Genomic DNA, 20,964 nt, shown 5'->3' on the forward strand with positions numbered 1-20,964 from the left:
GAGGGTGCACAAAAATTTGAATGTTGGTTTTGGCATAACCTTGTATTGCCATTTTCTCAATAGGGATCTTTAATTCATAGAAATAGCATACCCGGAACAGTAAAGCTGGTATTCCGAAAATGTGTGTAGGATGGAGACAGAATATTCTAGGCTCCCAGAGAAGGCTTAAAAGAAGCTGCGCTGTGCCGTACAAGTCAGTGTTGCTCTTGTGCTTGATAGTGCAAACGTGTGCCAGCACGCACCTTGTACTACAGACTGTGGCTGCAGCATTTTGTCGCTGCATGACGTCGCGGCGCTGCACAAACGTCATTTTGTTTTCTAGCCCAGGTGAAAATTTTCAACTGGGACCAAGTGGTCCCAGTTGCAACTGGTTAATGGAACAATTCCCAGTGGCAACTGGTCCCAGTTGGAGTCGTCCAACTGGTCCCAGTTGGAGTTGGTCCCAGCTGGAATTGGTCCCAGTTACAACTGGTCCCAGTTAGAGTTGGTCCAAGTTACCGCTGGTACCAACTGCAGCAACAATGAAACACGGCACAAAATGGAAGGTTGACAAGACTTTATTGTCAAAAACTTGGAGAATGAAACTGAATAATAGGTTCGGTGACGTACACGCTCTGGGTTTAGCCACTTGCTTGCGACTGTTGAATTGCTTTTTCAGAGTAGTATTCATGAAATGAAGGAAGATCGGCCGCTGGCGTTTGTTAGTGAAGACGTCCTCAGCTTCTCTCCCCAGCGCGTGAAGAAAGGTGCTCACCCGTGATCCCGCGTTGCGCAGGTGAAGTCCCGATAGGATGCGGTAGCGCTCCCACCTTGCAATCTCTGTCACAACAGTCAAACATTTGCGAGGTTAACCTCCCGCCATTTTCGTCATTGTGCGCTCCGCGGCGTTTTCTCTTCCGTCCGGCCTATGTGCGTCCGGTCTTTCCTGGGTGCCCTCCGATCGCTGAACTGCATCTTTCCATCCTCGAAGTTCACCGCAGCCACCATGGTGCGTGTACAGTTAGGTCCAAAGAAGCGCAGCTGTAGTTTTGACATTTTCATAACGACGCCAACTTGGGCGATGGCCACGTCCGTCCGACTCCGGCGTCAGCATAGGCAGCGCCATCTGTCGACAGCGCGTACCACTAATCCGCACCCGCGTGCCATGGCGGCTGGCTAGCTCTGATTGGCCAAAAGATAAATAAATTTATTTATTAAAAGAAAAAAAAAAAACTAGGTATTTAAATAAATGTTTTAATATATTTTAATAATGCACTAAATGTTCATTTAGGTGAACAGTTTGTCACTAATTATATTTTGTAATTAAAAAAAATTCGTTAATTAAAATTTTTATATTTTTATAAATGTACCCAGTAATTAAAAATTTGCCTATTTGTATAAATCTAAAAAGGTAAGTGTTTTTAGTTTTCTTCATTAGCAAAGGTCAATAAACCCCCAACTTGTCAAAATTGTTGCCCCGTGTGAACTGGGAACGGGAAAGGCAATTGAAGTCCGACTGGGAATCACTCCAACCAGTTACTTCCCTAACTGGTCCCAGTTCACTCCATTCCCAGCTGGGAGTCATACCAGTTGACTCCCAACTGGGAATGGTTCAAACCAGTTGACTCCCAACCGGGAATGGTTCAAACCAGTTGACCCCTCAGCTGGTCCCAGTTGGACTCCTATTGGTCCCAGTTGATTCCCAGTTGGTACCAGTTAATCCCAGTTGAAGCGCCAACTGGTCCCAGTGAGAAATTTTCGCCTGGGAGGGTTTCCGAATATCAATCAAAGGTGCACATTGCTCAGTGAATTCTGTGAAATGAAAGTGTGGAGCAAATAAGGAAGAAGGCTGACATGTGCAGGTCTTCATTCCTATTTCCTCCCCTTTTTCACTTTTTACTAGGGGTGTGCGAATACCGAATAGTAGCTTTCGAATCGAATACCGAATCGAATCAAGAAAAAAAACCCGAATATCGAATCGAATATCGAATAGTGATTTTATTCGTAGGAATTTTTCAAAGTGTGCTGAGAATGCGATTATTATATGTGCAGAGTATGCGCCTGGTGCAGAATATACGTCCTGTACAAAACAAGCCAAAATGTAAAAAGTTCCGGTGAAAAAAAAAAAAAAAGCAGTGGCTGTTGAACGTTGGGCACTAAAGATCCAATTTTATGGTGCAAACATAATCTATCTACCCTAAACGTCACAAAAAAAAAAGTTTTAGCCATGCGTGCCTTTTTTTTTCTCTTTAAAAACACAACCTAACACCGCAACTTTTTTTTTTAAATATTTGTATATCTCAGAAAAGGGGCATTTTGCGATAGTTGGTCTCCATTTTAAGGAAAGAAAATGGCACCTGGGATTTGATTTCACATAAATAAATAAACAGGTGTTAAATCTGAGTAAACAGCAACGAGGTAAACTGGCTTAAACAATATAGTCTAAAGTAAGAAAAAAAAACGTGGTTAGGTGGCGCAAGTCACCGTCCAACTGCCGCTACGCATCCATTTTTCCGTTTATCTATCCTGTTTTAGAGAGCCTTGATTTAAAAGAGGGAGCAACCGAAACTGAAACCACAGAGACGGCTTCATCGCAGATTGATCGTGAATGCGCATGTGTTGTGTTGTCGCGTGGAAAGAAGGCGAACAAACAGAAGAGCGGCGACGCCTGCCCTGCCTGCCCGAACCTGACCGACGCTTTCGTCTTTTCGGCGCCTTCTCGCAGTTCGTAATTCAAACGCGGCTATCGAGCTGTTGGAAACCCTCTCAAATCTAGGCACATTATTTTTCCGTTCCGTTTCTTCCGCGCCAAGCCTAATTCTTTTCACGAGTAAAGCCCCTTGTTTCAAATTGAAGCGCCGATGTAAAACACTCTTGCCGCACTCGCAGAAATCGGCTACCGCACCACTGCACGACCACAGAAAGAAAACCAACGTTACCACGTCGGCGAAACCAACAGAGTTGTCGTTCTGATTCGGAATCCGAATCAGAATTCGCGGTTCCAAAAGAACGACGACGATAACTCGGTTGGTTTCGCCGGCATGGTAACGTTGGTTTTCTTTCTGTGATCGTGCAGTGGTGCAGTAGCCGATTTCTGCGAGTGCGGCAAGTGTGTTTTACATCGGCACTTCAATTTGAAACGAGGAGTTTTACTCGTGAAAAGAATTAGGCTTGGCGTGGAATTCCGGCTTCCTAACAATTCCTCTCTGGAAGCGGCGCAAGGGTAGATTGTGTCATGATCGTGAGTAAATCTTCGTGCTATAAAGTTTGTGGCATTCGTTACTTTTCTGTTTTCTAACCTGTGCGTTAGATTTTTGTGGAATGGTCGGACCAAGAGGTGTTTCTCGCATGGTCTGTCTAATATCACGGCGCTTACATTGGGAGAAAAAACTGCTTTTTTGTTTGCTCCGCGCCCACCGCGCGTCTTTGGCCGAATATATCGAATATTCGAGGAACCGAATACTAGGAATTCAATTCGCGAATCGAATTATTCGGGAACTTTCTATTCGATTTGAATTCGTATATTCGAGTATTCGCACACCCCTACTTTTTACAGATCAATGCCATCATGTTCATTGAAGTGTTTCTACCAACCCTGTTGCACTGCATTGATCTGCAACGTTTCTGTTTGGATTGCAGGGTGCCGTTCAGTTGCTTGGAATCGTCTGCTCTCTCATTCTCTCGTTGTGCCTTGGGGTAAGTGTTTCTCTGACTCGCTGAGACATCTGTGTTGGAAAGCTGTAGTACAGTGCCCGGAATATGTATCCAACTGGTGTTTAGAGTCCTATACTGCCATTTTATTCAAGCTGCAAAAGTGTTCCCAAATGGCAACATGCGGCATCAGAAGAGCCAAAGTGTCATGATGTCGGATGCTGTGATCCTGGCGTTTGGTCGTAGTTTTCCTATTGCTGCAGAAACCACTATTGTTGGTTGTCGATGAATTGCGATAGCATTCGTCAATGGCGTAAGAAAACATCAAGGACGACCTCTAGGACGACTAGTTTTTTGAAGAGGGTGCAGATGCGTAAGAGTGTGAGAATGTCAGCTGAAATGGTCTACCGCCCACATCAGCTGTGCATTAGGAGGCCCAGAGGTAGCTAAAGAATGGCATTGCATTAAAAGCACAGTGCAAGTGTCGCTGTTGTCGCGACATCCCAACTCCTGGCTGACAAACCTTCCGTGGCTTGTCAAGCAGCAGGAGGGTGAACTGCAGCAGAACAAGCATCTGTCTCATTCAGCATTGCTACAGTGATGCCGCCAGGATCGTGGCTAGCGACATGTCACTTGCATGATGTCATGGGGTGGAAATCGAGGGATTACTTTTTAGGGCGGAGTAAACACCAGTCTGACACTCGTTTATGCACTATAGCAGGGGTGGCCAGGCTGGCCTGGCCGAAGAGCCGCACACAAAACCACGGAACTTCTAAGAGCCGCGGGGGGGGGGGGGGGGGGAGAGTGGAGGGGGCAAACGTAACTTTTGTTCAGAGTCCGACTGTACGCATGGGAGTACAAGGCTGCCAAACTGGAAGCTGCAGTGTGTTTTATTCTGAAATCCTTTCTCTTATTTTTCCTGGGGAAACGCGGAAAGGGGCGAAAGGGGGGTGGGGGGGGGGGGGGGGGGGTCCCCTTGCTAGGGATCCGCGAGCCGCACTTCGACGAGCAAAGAGCCGCATGCGGCTCGCGAGCCGCGGTTTGGCCACCCTTGCACTATAGCATTAAGGAAGGGGGGCAAAGTGGGCCTGGTACCGATGCTGGCACCCAGTCATGGTGGCGTTGTGCAGCCATTCATATTGGGACAGTTTGGAATCTGCCCATAACAAAGGGAGAATTCGGTACGGGTTCGGGATGATAGAAGGCTCTTGAAGTACTGTATTTTCCGGTGTATAAACCAACACACTGTTTAGAAACAAGTGCACGTTTGCCCACACCACGTGTGGTCACTGCACGTGCGCAGAAACCGAATTCTCGTGAAGCGCATGCGCAGAGCTGTGTGACGTCAAGCCCGCGTGTCGGTCTATAAGATGCACCCCCCACTTTTCGCAAGTTTCTAAGTAAAAATTAGTATATCAGTGCACCTGCGTATAAAACACACTGCCCAAAAGGTGTAAAAAGAAAAGTGTGTCTTATCTATGTGTATAAAACGCACCCCCCCCCCCCCACTTTTCACAAGTTTCTAAGTAAAAACTAATATATGACACATCTCTGTATAACCCGCACCACCAAAAATTTTGGAAAAAAAGTGTCTTATACATAGGGAAATACGGTACGTGGAATTGTCCTAGCCGATGTTCTGGTTTCGAATTTAGACAGCATGTCAGTCTCTTATGTGACCTTAAGAGGGTTGTGGCATTTTGATAACAGTGGAATCCAGATACCACATGTTTTATGTTGCAAATGGCCCGAGACTGTGGTAAAAGAGGGGACACTTCGTAGAAGAAAAAGGAGACCGGAAAATGAGTCTCGTACTCGGCTATTCTGTTTTCTCGAGCAATTTTCAACGTGATCAAAATCCACCAGCTCGCCTGTGCACTTACTTGGTTTTTGATAACATAATTTATGTAAATATTGTTCGCAATAGCGATGACTTTTTGCATCTTTCGGTGCATTGTATGTTCGTATTATTTTTCCTAATTTGCAAGTTGGGAGAATTGTGGATACTACAGAACATAGCTCCGATAAATGCCAAGTTTTCAAAAGCTAAACCTGGAAAGATAGCCTCGCCTCTGCATTTCACTAAAGTTGACTTGAATAGGCCGGAACCCTACTTACCCTAAAATGCTGAGCAAGCATCTGCTCAAAATTGTAGATAATCTAGTATTGTCTTGAGGAAAGCAGGGTTAGGGAATTGCCATGGTGTCTGGAAAAACAAGGAAGCATCGAAGGTTTTTTAAGGAATTCAGATAGTAGGAGTTAAGACGTAGCCACATCTGTTTAGCTGATATAAAAAACTTGTGGCTCCAATCCATGCTGCGAAGGTGGTTGCCAAGCGAAGGTGTGGTATCACGTGCAACGATTGCCCACTGCACTATAGACCTTTTTTATGGCAAACGCCACCAGGCGGTGCTCCAGTCTTTGACGTCCCAGAGAACTTCCGGTTTATAAAAAGAATGAACAAAGGCCATTTTAACACTACTGCTTGAAATGTAGATGAAACGTTTAACCACCAATTCTCCAGGTGAACGCCAAAATAAGGGAGTGCGCGATCTGTTAAAATGTTTTAGAGTATTGTAAATCAACTTGCCTCCTCCAAGATGTACTGTTGTACAGCCGAAGGCCCTTGTCTCCAAATTTGTGTTCCATGTAGCATTTACGCTTTCTAGCACCGATTACATAAGCAAGCTCAACAGGTTTGCAAGGGCGGTGCTACCGGAAGTCACTTAGGACGCAAGCATCAGTGCACGTTTGTAAACAGCAAAAGGGTCTATAACAAACGATAGACGAAAAAAAAAAGTAGATGCACTGTACCAAAGCCTTTTTTTATATATGAATTAGACTTCGTACTCTGCCGCTGCCGTGACAGCTTATGCCACTGCAATCTTTACAGAGAAACGCATGGGGGAGTGCCATGTGCTTCGCATTTTTAGCCCATGCTTTATCATCTATCATGTGGTTTTGGCACTTAAACTTTCTCTGTGCTTACTATTGAAACAGGTGCCAAAACCACATGATAGATGATAAGGCACATACGATGATAAGGCACACACGGTGGCTTTCTGTGTACTAGTCATTCGACGGACACAAAAACACTCAACAGACTTTTATATAGCTTTGCCATAAAATGCCAGGATGCTCCATATAACCAGTTCAGGGAACCACCAACCTTTTATATTCATTCTTGAGTAAAAGAGGACGGCATTAACAATTATTTTGTGCCCAAAGGTAGAGTGCATTTTGCTACTTAAGCAAGCATCCTTACAGAACCACATTGGTCATTATATTTCTGGCTTGATGCCCTCTTTTTTCCTCTTTGAATTCACCAGGGATGACCTGGAAGAGTTTTGGAAATTTTGCAACATAAGTATGGTGGACGCCTTGTGTTCACATTGGCATAAACACGTGCCTGGTTCGTTGGAGGGGCCCGCTGATTGTTATAACAAAATATCTTTTCATTTTTAGATCTACTTCTTCATGGTGGTGCTGTCCTTCTACAAGCAGCTGGCAAATGCTGCTAACAACCCGGGCATTGGCATGGTGCCTGCGGCTCAGTCTGTCCCCCCTGGCACCTACGTGCCACCTCCGGGCTACAGCCCCGCTGCCCCAGCACCTCAGTACTACCCGGACTCCAAGATGGGCGTTGTGTGAGGGGTTGCACAAACCTCTCTGTTTACTTTTTGTTTTACTTTATTGAGTTATTGTAGCCGTCCCCCTCCCCTGCTCAGTCTTCTGGGACTTAATTTTGCACCTTTCCTCTACGATGAGCGATATTTTTGGGTTTTAGTTGTTGCAATATTGGTCTGAGATTGGCTTGACTTTTGAACTTGGTCCTTTGCACCAGGGTGTAAGGCTAGGCAGTTACTCAAAAGTGTTTCTTCTGGTTTGCTGTTTGTTCTGCTGCCTTGGGATCCACTGCCTGGTGTTATTAGGTAGGCTGGCATCTGGCCATAGATGTGGCGTCAGGTCTTAGGCCTGGCGTTGGGACTTAAGCCTGGCATTGGGACTTAGGCCTGGTGCCGGGACTTAGGCCTGCGCCGGGAGAATGAACAAACTATTGTATGTGAGATCTTGAATTGTTGAGTCAAGCTTGGTACAGGTGTTACCATCCTGGTGGGCTGTTCTGCTCCTCCAAGACTGAAAAGACTTGGTCAACATTATTTGCTAAATCGGGACTCATCTGGCTCATGTCATCATGGGCTACACATATAATGTAGAAGGCAACTTTACTTTTCTTAATGGAGCCTTAAAAAAAGTCTATAGAAAACTGGTCATGCAAAAGTGGTTCCCATAGAAGTAGCTTTAGATTGTATGTGCAAGTGATGCTAGCAAGCAAGCTGTATTCTAAATTGGCAGTGTACCTACAAACCTGGCTTGCTGTAATTAAAAAAAAAAATCAGTGCTTGTAGTGGCTACATGGCTACATGAACTGTCTTGTGAGAGCAAGGTTAAGAGGCCTTGATACATACGGCCAAACTCTTTGAAAGCAGCTTTTGTGGTTGCGCACAAAATACAGGCTTTCATAATATATGCCAAAGCCTTGTCTGTTGTCCACTATTATTTCTTGTTTTGACCAGGGATCTATTAATGTATTCCCAGGTTTCTTGTGAGCTATCATGTTAGCACCATTGCCTTTAAAGCTGCTGTGTGTACAAGGAATGCCTTTTATGCCAGTTCCAGTTTCTAGGCTACTGAATATTTTAGTTGCAAAGAGCTGTGGAGATGGAGGGCACTCTTGTTGAGTTGAGATAAAATTGGTTTTGCTTGCTGCTCTTTCTGGTCGCTGTAAATACTCACTTTTTCAGGGTTGCCACCTTTTCATGTGATTCATTTGCTCCAAGGTGTGTTATGAGGTGGAGGTTTGCCAACACAAAGATGGATATAGAGTATTTTTCTATAGTGATTCTGCATTCATTAGCTGTGTTCAATTTACTTATCCTCCTGCACCAGTGCAGGAAAGTGTAGGGCAGTCGACTTCCGGTATGTGTATTCAGATACGACCAGAAGTACAGTGCCCTACACTTTTCTGCACTGGTGCAGGAGGTGTAGGTAAATCGAACGCAGCTATTGTCTACATCTGAAGGCATTCTAGTCAAAATGGACCCGGTGATAGATTCGGCAGTTCTTCTGAACCTTGCTACTTAAGGGACGTAGGCCACTCGTCTGTATTTTACATAGTCGTGCTTGGTTTTAACAACATCTAGGTATGGCAATTTGATGCCGTCCTGCATTTTCGGGGAAAGTTGTGGTGTATTGCATAATTCATCGAAATGATTACAAGAGAGGTGGCCACCTGCAGTTGTGATAGAAAGTTAATCACAATGCAGATATGCCGTGTTATCGTTCCTTAGTGTGAGGGCCTCTCTGATTGGGCACATTGACGAAGACATTTTGCAGAAGGATTCTTTACAAGTGTCGTGTAGAAGCCAAGGGAAAAAAAAAAACAACTTGACGTTGAAGCCTCATGAACTATGATAACATGCCTTCCTCCACTCTGCAGTCTTTCAGTTGTCTGACTGCTTATTGCTCCGTACCTGCCAAATGAAATTTCTACCACAAGTGTGCTTCTTGAGCAATGTGTGCACATTGGTGTTTGCATTCACAATGTTTGTACGCAAGAACTGTTGCCGTTACGTTTTCTGGTACTCTTCACGACGCCCAGGTGCGCTGCAGTTATTGTTTGACTGTTTCATTATGTACCTCGTGCAGAGGTCATCGCAATTTCTCCTCATTTACACTAGGTGGGCTGTCACTTTCTGAAGTTTATATTTCTGCGTTTAAATAAAGCTGTTCCACGAAATCCAACATTTCTTGTTTGTTTGGCACTGAGAGGAGCAACATAGTTTGTGTGGCTGTCTCCATCCATTGGCAGTGAATTGGAAGACCCATGAAATACGTGCTGCTATACTTCGTGTCACTGTGACTTGGGAAGGAACGAACGGTACAACCCCCTTGAGCCTGTCGGAGTGATGGCGGCCAAACATGTGACATCCCTTTCCAAAGCTACAAGGGCGAAGGCATAACCCAAGCAGTTGGACAAGGGAAGGGTGAACCCAGGCCCAGACCCCCTCTTGCATGTCCCAGAGGTTGCTTCCCAATCCTATTGTGTCCAATTAGGATTCGGTTGGAGCCAACTGGAATCAATGGAATTCAATTTGTTCTAGTTCATCCATCTGGTCATTGTAATTGGGTTCATCCATCTGGTCATTGTAATTGGGTTCATTGTTTTCAATTGGTTACCCCAATTCGGAGGAATAAAATAAAATTGGCACTGAGCTACCTAATTGGTCACACTAATGAGGTTTAATGTTTCCAACTGGTTACCCCAATTGTGATCACAAAATTCGATTGGCACTGGGTCATCCTAATTGGGTTCAATGTTTCTAGTTGGGGTGGAGTTACTGAACTGGTCATTCTAATTGGGTTCAATGATTCCGAATGGCTGGTTTGATGGGATGTTTGCCACTTTACTTTAGAAGGGCAAGCCATTGATTGTCAATCCTGATTGGAATAGTTGGTGCACGTGAATTAAACAAATTGCTTCCTTTTGATGAATAATTTAGTTTTATTTTATCTTCGCATGGCAATATTTTTTTTTTTTTAAATCATGATTCTTTCTTTATTGTCGCAAATGTAAAAAAAAAAAAAAAAAAAAAAAGAAATAGTTTGTTTCTATTGGTGAAAAAGGAAGACCAGCGAAGCTGTACTGGGTGGTGGCTTCTGTTCTCGGCGACGTTCGAGGCGAGCGGTCTGCTCTTCCTTCGCAAGGGATTCGGAATCACTCGACGCAGTGGAACTCGAGGCGATGCGGCTTTGCGGCGTTTGCGCAGCCATTCGCGCTGCTGCGCACGTCGCCGCTCTTTCCGCTCCCGCTCTTCCTCCTAATGAGCGGCACGCGGCCGACCCATCGTGAGTTCAAAGGGCAACTGATACGCAGACGCCGGGGAAGAAGGGTTGGGGGAGAGACTGCACGTAACATAAGGGGCGACTCTCGTGTACGCGAGTGAGGGTGACGGTGAACTGGCTCGAGTGCTCGTAGATGGCGGTAGCTGTCTGGAGTTTTGTGTAGACACGCCGCTCGTCCGCAAACACGATAGTGGAGGCACTAGCCCTTAACAGTTTCGCTGTAAAAAGGTGACGCCATTAAATAAAAGAAGAGTGCAACGTGATAGCGTTATCGAATCCTCGGCCCGCTTGTGGCGCACCGCCTCTGCACGCCCAGCCATCGTCTCCGCCTTCTCGGCTTCAGTCTTACGTGACCGTCGCCGAGCAGGAGCAGACGGAATGCGGCATCCGCACTCGTAGAAGACCACTCGGAAGAGCGCCCGCACTTGCAGACGGCACTGCATCCGTCGCACACGTGTCCTATCCTAGCGGCGACCCCGCGGCACAGTGCGAGGCTCTCACTTGATCGAATGACGCTTTAGCGAACGCCCACATTTCACCGAATGACACTTTAGCGAATAGTCGGACGCCGCGAAGCGGCGTTCTCGGGGTAGGCCAAATGAGTTCACATTTTTGTAATGAGCCGCCGCAGACTGTCGCCGCGAAGCCGGCGTAAGCGCAGCGCGGGGAGACGCGGGTCTTAAAATGGTCAAAAAACGCGAAATTTCACGTTTTTCAAAATTCACATATTTGGATTAATTGTAGTCTAATGTACTTCCTGCAAAGTTTCAATGTCGAATTCAATGTCTAAACATGAAAAAAAAATGATATTTACGATGTCCCCGCAGAGCCCTAACAAAGCGAGTTCAATGAAAACAAGTGGAACTTCGCGCCCCGCGCGTTTCGCGATCGCTCGTCGGATCGCGGCCATCTTGGTCTTGTTGGAAAGCCGCTTATTTTCCCCACGTCCCCATGCCATTCGTTATCGCGACAACATCGGGGAACGTCCGCATTCCGCGGGTTTCGAAAGCCCCAATTGCGATCGCTCATTGGCCTGCTAGCAAGGTGCCCGTACGTCAGAGCACGCGCGGCGCCTAGCGCCCCTGCTATTGGCCTAAACGCGCCCCTCCGCTCTTTTTCTCCTTTCCTCCTTTCCCTTCCCGCGCTGGCGAGAGGTGCGTCGTCTGCTCCTGGGCTCGTCTCCGCCCGTCTCCTTAGGCCTGTCTGCTTTGTTTCCTCCGTGGTCGAGCGCACGTTTTAGTTCCCGTTTGCGCGCTTGCGTTGAATATTGTTGGTTCGTTTTCCTACGAAGTCGCGCGTGTTTTGTTTTGTTTCGCTTCGAGTTCTCGAGATGCCGGACGACGCTCGGTTGAAATCGAGCACGCGGCAAGCGTTCGGAAGGAAGAGGAAGCGACCGTGGAATAAGAAGCCGAAGCTGTCTGCTGCAAGTGCGCCACCGCGATCGGCACCGCCGGATGCCTTGGATCTTCCGGAAGCATCAGCCGGAGACATCGCAACTCCATGCAGCAGCGGCAGTTTGTCGAGCTTTGCGAGCGCGGTTCGTGTCGACACCGCATACTACTCCACGGCCGAGCAGGCGCAACGAGTCGCACGATCGGACGAATGCAAGCGTGCGCTATCGGAAAAGTCGGCGACCCAGCGCAAATTCGACCTTCTCGGCGTCACCACACGAGGCCAGACGCGCGACGCTGGGACACAGTTCATTGTAGTGGACATGAAAGCTCTCAAAGCATGGAGAAGGACAATCCGCGTAAGGCCAACACTGCCCACCAGAGCAGCAGCAATGCAAAGCAGAGGTTCTCCAGGCAACACCAAACTGGAACAGCTGGGGCTACAGTCCTGGACAGCTGTGAGGGGCTCCCCTTTCAAGTGCTACACGAACAAAGGCCCTTTTCAGGGCCAAACAAAATCTGCTTTCGGAACGTGCAACCTTTGGTGCTTCCTCCCGTTGTCCCTTATAGAGTCTACTCATTCTTTTATAACGTTATTTTACATTGCAGACATTATTTCTCAGTTTTATATTATTTCTAAAGGTTCTTGTGAACGGATTGCAGAATTTTTCATCTCAATTTGTTCAGATAGAACTATGCTTCACATTGCTGAACATTATTGCATGGGATATCTTACTCAATTTTATGCAATGAGTGTCAAAACTTCAACTGCATTTTTCTCAGCTTCGCATTTTTTGTCTACATGCCTAGCCTTACGGTTGTTTTCATGAGATTATTCTTCGAGGATTTCTATAAACTTTATACCGTTGAATTCAGAAAGAAGTGAACTGCAGGGTGATGCTATTTTTGTATGACAGTATGGGCCCGAAATTTTATTATTAGTGATAATGTGACCTCGTTAAGCTTCGTAAATAGTGTACTTGACCTAATTAGACTAGTTTTATACAATGATCTATCTTTACAAAAATATAAATAGCATCATCTTGCATGACAGGTGTTTAGCTACAAATCCATATCACTTATGCAAAAAAATTCGTATTAGAAAGTTCCTTAATGAGTCGTAAGAAATGACCTAATTAGGCTTCATTATTTTCTTCGTAACTCAAAAAGTAATTGAGATATTGCAGAACTAATTGTATATTTGAAAAGAGGAAGCCAAAACACACATACACACTAATTTTCATTATAATCCATTAATAAACAAAAAAGTCGATTTTAGAACCAGTGTCTTGCCTTAACATGCTCCCCCGTTATTCGCTAGAACGTCGATTTGCTCAAATGTCGCAGTTCGCTAAGACGTCATTTGCTCATGTGATATGGATCCGCACCAGAGCGAACAACCAGCTATATGCTGCTCCAAAGGCTGTATTTGTGCACAATTCTCGCCATGTCTACGCAAAAAAGGAAGCTGTTCTCGAAAAGGAACCTAAGTGTCTTGCACATGTCATTGTTGACGATGCCACTGAAAATGAATAAAGTACTTTTTTTTTCCCGGATGCCTAAGTATTACGTGCGAAGAGTACGGTTGCGCGAATATTCGAATTTTCATGTAGTTTCAAATAATACGCTATTTTATAATCTCTTAATGAACTGCGATATTCATACGCGGCGGGTTGGCCCCCTTGAGTGCGGTTCTCCTCAAGCACCGGTGTATGGCGCAGAAGCTCTACGCGCGGAGCTGACACCACAATCTCGCGACTCACTTCATCGCAGAAGAGCCGCGCGCTTAGGCGAAAAACAGACCTTCAAAGTGGTCCGGTGCACGCGCGCACCTAATGTATTAAAAAAACAAAAAAAAAACAGGAAATGCGATTGATGGTATTTACATTGCAGTAAAACCTTCAAAATATAACTGGGGTTATTATGCAAGCGTATATATATTAGGCAGCCGTATCCCAAATAAACGAAACGTGTTCAATATTTGTGCTCGTTTTCTTTTTCTTCCTAATTCAGAATCGAAGAAAATATTTGCATATAGCAAGAATGTCAAGGTTCCTCCTAGGGGACGAGGGCAGGTCGAAAGACGAAGCGACACATATGTAGACGAAAGCAAATTAACTAAAAAAAAACAACAAACAAACAAACAAAATATGAGCAGAAATGAAAAAAAAAAAAAAATAAGCAAGATTAAATAGCTACCGTCATTACAGTCAGTCTCTGTCGTCTTCAAATGGAAGCTGAGAACCCTCACAGCCTCGAGTGTCGATCTTGCTTGGGACGGAACAAGTCTTTGTTCTTCGATGTCACGGTGTGGGCCCGAGCTTGCTAGGAATCTCTGGGCCATCCAACACCGGTTTGATGGTGTAGCTTGACCAACCAGCTGCGCGGCCTGGGTCGACAGGAACGTTGCAAGGCCGCCCCTTCGTGTCCGTCTTCGAGCTCCGAATTCAAGAACCCCAAGCTTGTGGTGCGAGTAGCAGGCACCGACGTCGCTCCGGTTCGATGGCGCCGAAAAGACCTGGACCGAGGCCAAGGTTCACCAGGCGCAAAGCCTGGGGGGCTATATTGCACGTTTTGGACTCCCAGGGGGGCTATGTTGCGCTTTTTGCACTCCCAGGAGACTAGGGAGAGGGAAGTGACGTCAACGACACAGCAAACGCAGATTCGGTGTTGATTTCGTTTTCTTCTGTCAACATCCAGTCTGAATTAGCTGTGCCGTTGACGTCACTTCCCTCTTCCAAGTCTCCTGGGAGTGCAAAAAGCGCAACATAGCACCCCAGGAGACTAGGGAGAACGAAGTGACGTAGGTGTGATTGAACGTATCTTAGCAGCACCACGCAACGCGTCATCAGCGACTCCACCAATCAACATCCAAAGAGTGTTGTTGACGTCACTTCCTTCTCCCTAGTCTCTTGGGAGTCCAAAACGTGCTGCCGGGAGCGTTGACAGCGGGTCAACTGCCGCCCTTCAGGTTCAGTCGTCGAATCCAATCTCCCCCCGCGAGCTTATCCTTTTCGTTTTCCTCGAGCCTTTTTTCTCTTCTTTATATTCCACTTTAACCGTTGTAGGGATGCTGCAAATTGTTCCATCGTTAGACATGACAGCTCGTCAAGTCTACCCGACTTGAGCTATCCGTGGCTCATTCCTTCTTTTGGCAGCCCCGTCCAGGGGGATTTACGGGAACGGGCTGGACATGGGCTGCCAGAGTAGCGCCACGTTTTTCCCTGTGCCGCCTCTCACCGCGATTGGTCACACGCGGTATTATAGCAACGAGCCGAGCTGGCACCGTGCCCATAGCAACCTAGTGACTACTTGTCACGTGACCTCGCAAGAGCCGTGATGTCACCGGTAAGATGGCAGCCCCCAGAGCTGGTGGATACGAGTTTGTTCGGTGCGCTGTAGTCGTTGTGTGCCGCTGCTTGCCGACGATTTCGGACTTGTTCGTGCTTTCCGACACAGGTATAACGTGAAAATCTTGAAAGAATGAGACTTTATACCTTTTCTGTGCAAGATCAAAGAATAGAAGGCTAGGAAGGGGCATGACGTCAGCCGTGTAGCCTCCACAAGCCAAGCTTTCTTGACGCCTCGCCTCTTTCTCATTTTCCTCCTTACCCTCCTCACTTATCAGCCCAGCACGTGACCTACGGGACGGAGCTGCTTGCTTTACGTCTAACCTTCGATCTGATAATACCTACCGGACAGAGCGCGCGCAAGCTTGCAGGGAATCCTGCTACAATCAACCATCCATCTCGCACGTGACATGCCACGCGCAATTGCCAGAGAGATCTGGGGGTCAGGTTGGGCACAACATCGTTTAAACTTTTTATAACTAGGCTTCATACATATTGCAACGTGCCCCCTCCTAGTACTTATAGACGCTTTACACACGCACCAAATTACAGCCGCCATTGCTGACCTTCTCTTGTCTTACCGAGATGCCGAGCAACTAAAACGGTCGTTGACGATTCACTACAAAGGCCGATGCTTTAGAAAAGGACACAGTTGAATCTAATATGGCAATAACCTGGCCTGCTGTGGTAATGATGAAGTGAAATAAACGAAATACGAGGAAACAAAAACTGAAGGTCAGTTATGGCGTCGTCCATGCACAGCGGCTGCAAAGCGTCTATAACCTCCTTGGCATGATCGCTCTGGATATTAGCACCTGTGCGATACCATCAGTCATATCGCGGTAGCGGTGCTCGGACTCCCGGATGTGTTCGAGGATCCATAAGACTTTTTGCACGCAATTTTCGCAGCTTTGTTTGAACGTTTGTTGGGCCTTGGGGAAGTTGTTTTAGCCCCAGGTAACCGTAAAAGGGTTGATAACTGGGCTAGTTGGTAGTTAGACATATTAACGGCATTAGCGCACACGTATGAGGAAGAGAGAAGGGACAGAAAAGAGCGCTACTCACAACTGTATTTACAAAGATGAAGAAAAGAAAGAACATCGTCCAGCTCCCCATAAAGATGAAAAAGGAAGAAGAGGAAGCAGAAATATAAAACGGGAATATAAAACACAAAGTCGGGTGTTCCCTCGCGCGCACAGGCTTGATACACTGGTTCTTTGATTAAACCCTAAAACCTTTTTTGGCTGTGCCTTCGTTGTCGTGGTGCAGGGTGTGTTTGCATGTCTTCGCTCGCGCCTGGTCACCCGTGTCAGGGGGGAGACGAACACATCATCCATGGTCGGCTGCCGCTGGGTCGTCGTGCCTGATGTCTCGCGGCACCCGTGACTCATGCGAGTTCTGCATTGTCCGTCTTAAAAAGTCTGTTTCCTTGCTTGTCAAGGCTACCGATGCAACACTAATGCATTTAGTAGCTGCGGATATGATGTAGAAGGCTTCTACCACTTCGCGGGTCATTTTATCCTTGTGCCTCTCTAGGGTTATTGTTTCCCCGAACAGCGGATTACAATTGCACTCCTTGCAATGTGTTGCAAGATGGCCTCCCACTGTGGCTCTCAAAGAATAATCATGCTCGCGAAGTCGGTCGTTAAGACACCTGCCTGTTTGCCCTACGTAGACCTTGCCGCACGAGAGTGGAATCTTGTATACCACGCCTGAAGTGCACGGAACAAAAGGTTTAGCATGTTTTTTTGTGCACCTCTGTCTTGTGGCACCTTCGGCTTGCGAGTTGACTATGGAGCAAATTTTGCTCATTTTTTGCGGGGCTGAAAATACCACTCGGACCCCATACCGACCTGCCACGTTCTTTAAATTGTGTGACGTCTTGTGAAGGTACGGGATTACCACCGGTCTTGTCTTTTCTACATCTTGTTTGTTGGCTTGGAGGCCTTTTGCCTTTTTCAACGAGGTGTCCGCTACATTAGCCAGTAGTGGTAACGGATAGCTGGCTTTTCTGAGTCTTTCAACCTGCATCGAGAAGCTGGCTTCCATTGTGTGGCAACATGATTTCTTGAGCGCGGATCCCAAACATGTCAGAGCAATGCCCCTCTTGACGATCTTAGAGTGAGCCGAACTGAAATCCAAAATTCGTTTCTTGGAGCGTGGAGAGTACGTCCAGCACGCATGCGTATCACCTAAGTGAAGCGAAAGGTCTAAAAACTGGAGAACGTTTTCTTGAGGGACCTCATACGTGAACCTGAGGCCCCCTCCATACTCAGTGAAGGTCGCCAAAATATTGGTCACCTGTGTGTGCACATCGGTGTTATCTTGAAGAACAACCAGGAAGTCATCCACATAGCGGGCTACCTTGTTAACTCCTCGACTTCCAAGCTCCCTTTCAATGGCACAGTCTACTGCTCCCAGATAAATGTCACTGAGGACTGGGGCTACACAGGAGCCAATACAAACTCCTGACTGCTTTCTGCTTCCTCTTCTTCCTTTTTCATCTTTATGGGGAGCTGGACGATGTTCTTTCTTTTTTTCATCTTTGTAAATACAGTTGTGAGTAGCGCTCTTTTCTGTCCCTTCTCTCTTCCTCATACGTGTGCGCTAATGCCGTTAATATTGCCGCGCGCAGCTGGCCAAGTAGGCAGCGTGCGCGGGGCCTAACGGTTATCGCGCATGCTTTCCACGCTGAAAGCCAGGGTTCGATTCCTGGCCGCGGAGGCGCATTTTTGTTGACTCTGTAATGTTCTGGTAAATTCGAGAACCATGTTACTTGTTCGAGGTCAGAATGTTCTACGCGCCGAACCTTCTACGCCGAACGATCCAGAAACCCACGAGGGTACATAAGGGATTCCGCAAGGCGAACGGAGTCAGTCTCGCCCCAGCGTTCGACTCTGCTGCCACGCCGACTTCGACGCCCGCGACGCTCTATTATTATCTTTTGTACTCTTTTATTTTTGGCACAAGTTCGCCACATTAAACGTTTATTTCTTCTTGTTTATTTCCTGTTTTCTTTTGGTCACCACCCGTGACATTTTGGTGGAGGTGCGGGGTACCGCATGCCCGTGCAGCGTTCTCCTCCAAGGGACCGCAGTGCAAGTCCGATTCCCGGCTCGGTGAGAAGACCACTCACCGCAGAACCTGAAATTCGGACCAGCCGCCGCACCAAGGGAGAGGATCCTGAGTACGGTTTGCTCCTGGACAAGCCCAAGCCGCAGAAGACGACGATGGCCAACCAGTCGCAAGCCCCCGCCGCTTCTCCCGTCGTCTACATGCCCGTCGCACCGCGGACGGCTGCCCCCTTCCACGGTGAACTCTACGAAGACGTCGAAGACTGGATTGACCAGTATGAACGCGTTGCCCGCCACAATGGCTGGACCGACGAGCAACGCCTGCACAACGTTTACGTCTCGCTTGAGGGAACCGCCAAGCACTGGTACGAGAACCATGAGTCCTCTTTGAAGTCGTGGGACATCTTCAAGACCGACCTGAAGGCTACGTTCGTCAACCACCACCGCCGAGAGAGAGCCGAGGACCTACTGCGAACCAGGACCCAGGGCCCCAATGAAAGCGTCACGAGCTTTGTGGAAGACGTGCTCCGCCTGAGCTCCCGCGCCGATCCTCAGGCCACCGAGGGAAAGAAGCTGCGCATTTTGATGCGGGGCGTGAAGGACGACATCTTCGGAGGCCTCGTCCGCAACCCGCCGGCAACCGTTGACGCCTTCGTCAGCGAGGCGACAAACATCGAGCGCGCCCTCCAAGCGCGCGCTTCCCACTACCAGCGGCAGCCAAGCGTCACTGCAACCGCGCTGCTCAGCGGTGAAAACGTGCCTGGTACGGACATCCGCGAAATTATCCGGGAGGTTGTCCGGGAGGAACTGCGAAGGTTGCTGCCAACCACCAGCCGTCCGCCAACCATTTCCATCGCCGAGGCTGTCCGAGAAGAAGTGCATCGCGCGCTCCAACCAGAGGTTCCCGTCACCAGGGTGGCACCGGAGGAACCGACGTTGAGCTACGCCGCCATGGCCCGACGACCGCCGCAAGCTTCCCGCCAAGCCACGGCGCCACCCCGAAGAGACGCCCCAACGCCGCAGTACCCCCGACGGCCGGAAGATCAGGCGCACGTTCCCCCAGAGCGACCTGCGCCGAGGAAGACAGACGTCTGGAGGACGGCCGACCGACGCCCGCTGTGTTACCACTGCGGGGAAGCTGACCATGTGTACCGCCGATGCCCATACCGACGACTCGGGCTGCGCGGATTCCATCCAAGCGACCCGCGCCCCCGGTATGGTGAACGCCCTCGGGAGATCGACGAGTACCTGCGACGACCCCAGTCCCCCGAGCCTGCGTCACGCCGAGAGTTCCGGTCGCCGTCACCACGACGTCCAGCTTCGCCGATGCACCGACCCCGACGTGAAAGCCTGTCACCCCTCGCTCCACGCCGGGGAAACTAGGCGCGGCAACCCCTGGAGGTGGAGTTGCCGAAGACGACCGACGCCAAGATCCTCCACGAACGTCGGAGGGCCCCCACTCGAACGCTACCGGAGACCGAAACGACGCTCCTGAAACGGTGTCCAACAACCTAAACGTCATCATCGACGGCCACGACGCATCGGCACTCGTGGACACCGGAGCAGACTACTCAGTTTTGAGTGGGAGGCTCTCCCGCCGCCTTCGAAAAGTCACGACGCCGTAGGATGGACCTCAAATACGAACCGCCGGTGGGCACCTCATCACACCAGTCGGGCGATGCACCGCTCGCGTCGAGATCCACGGTGAGACGTGCCCTGTGAAGTTCGTCGTTCTGCAAGACTGTTCGAGGGACGTTATCCTCGGAATGGACTTCCTCTGCGAGTATGGCGCCGTCATCGACCTCGGAGCAAACCGGTTGACGCTGCGAAAGCCTGTTTCACCACCGGAGGAACCCAAAGCGACGTCATCTGCGGTCCGAGTCCTCGCCAGCCACGTGAACTTACCGCCGCGGTCGAGTGTTTTCGTACCCGTCGGGATCACCGAAGATTTCTGCGGCGAAGTTCTGCTCGAAGGAAGCCTCCAGTTGCTTCTGGGAAGAGGAATAGGCGTCGCAAGAGGAGTTGCTGAACTTCAGGATGGCCGCACTGTGGTCCTCGTCACGAACTTCCGAAATGAAGCGCAACACCTCACAAAAGGTGCAGCCGTGGGCCAGGTCGAGGAACTCCAAAGCTCCGCCGCTGTCGCCGCCATTACTGACGAATTCTCGCCACCTCAGCAAGACAGTGCGTCGCCAGCGCAGCTCGACATTGACCCTAAACTCCCGGGCCCGAAACGACGACAGTTGATTAACCTTCTCGCCGAATACCGCGACTGCTTTGCCACGTCGTCGAAGGTGCGCCAGACCACCGTTGCGAAGCACCGCATCGTTACCGAGGACGACGCGCGCCCGGTGCATCGATCGCCATACAGAGTCTCCGTTAAAGAAAGGCAGGCGATCCAGGAGCAAGTTCAAGAAATGCTGAACGACGACATAATTCAACCTTCAAGCAGTCCTTGGGCCTCTCCAGTCGTACTGGTTAAGAAGAAAGACGGGACGCTTAGGTTCTGTGTAGACTACCGGCAGCTGAACACGGTGACGAAGAAAGACGTCTACCCACTCCCCCGCATCGACGACACTCTAGACCGGCTGCGCCACTCTCGATATTTCTCAT

General features: G+C 48.5%; 1 protein-coding gene across 1 annotated transcript in view; it reads left to right on the forward strand.

Moving 5' to 3' along the window:
- LOC8040712 overlaps positions 1-9,435 on the forward strand; it is an 89,408-nt gene extending 79,973 nt beyond the window's left edge. Inside the window, exons 5-6 of the mRNA XM_029985171.3 lie at positions 3,619-3,675; positions 7,096-9,435. Coding sequence (XP_029841031.1) covers positions 3,619-3,675; positions 7,096-7,281 — 243 coding nt within the window. The 3' untranslated portion in view covers positions 7,282-9,435. The remainder of the gene's footprint in view (positions 1-3,618; positions 3,676-7,095) is intronic.
- Positions 9,436-20,964: the final 11,529 nt, after the last annotated feature.

This window comes from Ixodes scapularis, unplaced genomic scaffold (genome assembly GCF_016920785.2).
Source record: "Ixodes scapularis isolate PalLabHiFi unplaced genomic scaffold, ASM1692078v2 PGA_scaffold13__105_contigs__length_92229423, whole genome shotgun sequence".
NCBI lineage: Eukaryota > Metazoa > Arthropoda > Arachnida > Ixodida > Ixodidae > Ixodes > Ixodes scapularis.